The sequence below is a fragment of the Lycium ferocissimum genome, chromosome 2, assembly GCF_029784015.1.
Source record: "Lycium ferocissimum isolate CSIRO_LF1 chromosome 2, AGI_CSIRO_Lferr_CH_V1, whole genome shotgun sequence".
NCBI lineage: Eukaryota > Viridiplantae > Streptophyta > Magnoliopsida > Solanales > Solanaceae > Lycium > Lycium ferocissimum.
This window is the reverse complement of record NC_081343.1, coordinates 53,112,799-53,115,121: the sequence shown is the minus strand read 5'-3', so window position 1 is coordinate 53,115,121 and position 2,323 is coordinate 53,112,799. Positions and strand designations below refer to the sequence as shown.

The 2,323-nt window shown below is 32.5% G+C and overlaps 1 protein-coding gene across 1 annotated transcript; it reads left to right on the top strand.

Annotated features, from left to right (window-relative positions):
- Positions 1–817: 817 nt before the first annotated feature.
- Positions 818–2,321, top strand: LOC132047741 (senescence-specific cysteine protease SAG12-like; the record flags this gene model as incomplete). The annotated part of the gene is made up of 2 exons (XM_059438742.1): positions 818–1,343; positions 1,882–2,321. Coding segments are annotated over exons 1-2 (954 nt in total), but the record flags the coding sequence as incomplete, so codon positions are not given.
- Positions 2,322–2,323: the final 2 nt, after the last annotated feature.

Genomic DNA, 2,323 nt, shown 5'->3' with positions numbered 1-2,323 from the left:
CTTACTCTCCTTGCATTCTCTCGATTATTGTTTAACTTTACATTTATAAAATGTATTCTTTATATTTTATTTCGGAATTAAAATTTGGTGATTTACGATATAACATATCGCATTTCTAATATGTCATAATACTTAATATTTATTCCATAGACGTATGCACTTCAATTTTAATTATCCGACACATTTATTTCCTCATATTTTTTAATTAATTTAACAAAAATATTTTATTAGTTTGGCTTTTAAAAAAACCAATATATAAAACAATGGTTCTTATGTTTGGATCTAAACAGTTAATTGATTGAGATGGATATCAACTTGTCGGTATACATATAAGATATTAAACAATTTAAAAGAAAAAAATCTAAAATCTAAATATTAATTTTCCCTCACCTTCTTACTAATTTTCTTTTTCACATTGATAAATAACTTTCATTGTCATGACTATGACAAATTTTTAAAAATTATTTACAAAATACAAACCTTAAAAACAGGCTAATTAAAGTGAATAAACATGTTCGGCCCGTGCGGCTAGTTTAAAGAAAAATGTGTTTCTTAATTAATTATAGCCTAAGTAATATAAATACCTTCTCTACAGTATGCTTTATTTGACCCAAAAAAAAAAAAAACAGGAAAGAGAGAAAGAATTACGCTGTTTTGTATTTGTTTAAACTGATGGACTTGAAGTCGTCGTAGTCTCCTAAAAAGTTATTCGGTCGATTTGCGGAAAAAGAAATGATTGACATCTAGTCTAATGTTGAAGTGGGAGCAAGAATTGGAAATTTTTGTTGGCGAAAGTTCTCAATATTGCGCCCATATAAACTCTGTTAAGATGTGTGCTTATTCACTACAGCCTCTTTTTTTAAGTTTTAAGATATATTTCCCATATCATTACCATTTTAAAATGGCTTTCAATCTTTGCCTCAAAATTTTTCTTGTTCTTTTTTCCATTCTCAATCTGTATGCTCGTATAGCAACTTCCCGTGACTTACAAGAACTATCCATGCTTGAAAGGCATGAAAAATGGATGGCTCGTCATGGACGTGTATATAAAGATGAGATAGAAAAGGAACATCGCTTCAAAACGTTTAAGGAAAACATTGAGTTCATCGAATCGTTCAACCAGAATGGAACTCAACGTTATAAGCTGGCCATCAATAAGTATACTGATCTCACCAGTGAGGAATTTTTGGCATCATTTACGGGGCTTGACACTTCATTATCCCAGCAAGAATCAACAGCAGCAACAACGTCCTTTAAATATGGTAGCGTGACTGAAGTTCCACTTAGCATGGACTGGAGAAAGAGTGGCAGTGTCACAGAAATCAAGAATCAAGGTGTATGTGGTAAGACCAGTTCCACTATTATTCCTTTGTTCTAATTTAATTGATATTTTTTCCTTTTTAGTGGGAGCAGAAAAAAATCACACATTTCTATATTAAACACTCATTTACTCATAATGAGATAATTTACAGTAATACAAATATTTATAACTCGTTTTAGACAAGTTCCAACGAAGAAAAGTATTAGTTTCATACTTGAATTTTTCTGGCCCAATACTATACCCCTCAATTTTGTCCATTACGCATGATTTCACACTAGCTATGTCACCTTATATATATATATATATATATATATATATGATTTTTAAGCTTTATTTCGTCTATCAATTTGATATTTACTTTTTATTCCCTCTGTTATAATTTGATATTATATTTGTGTGGTTACAAGACTCTATAAGATATGTGGTCTGTAAAATGTCAAATAACTATAAAAACTTGTCATTAAGGCTAAAATAGGAAGCTCAAATTTAATATTTTCAAATTTACAAAGGTATTATTATTTTTAAATGAACTAACACAAGTGGCTTGAATACCATCCCAGGATGTTGTTGGGCATTTTCTGCTGTCGCGGCTATAGAAGGAGCATATCAGTTAGCAAACAATGAACTGATGTCACTTTCAGAGCAACAGCTATTGGATTGCAACACCGAGAATAGGGGTTGTGAGGGTGGACTAATGACTCGAGCCTACGAATACTTACTACAAAACGGCGGTGGCATCACCACGGAGACTAATTATCCTTACCAACAAGCTGAAAGTATTTGCAGCACTCAACAATTATCCCCAACTGCAGCAGTACCAATCAGTGGCTATGAAGTAGTACCAGCAGGCGAATCGTCATTGTTGCAAGCTGTAGCTAATCAACCAATATCTGTTGGTATTGCTGCTAACCGGGAATTTTATTTGTACGGAAGTGGAATATATGATGGAAGTTGCTACCCTAAGCTGAACCATGCAGTCACAGTGATAGGTTATGGGACAAG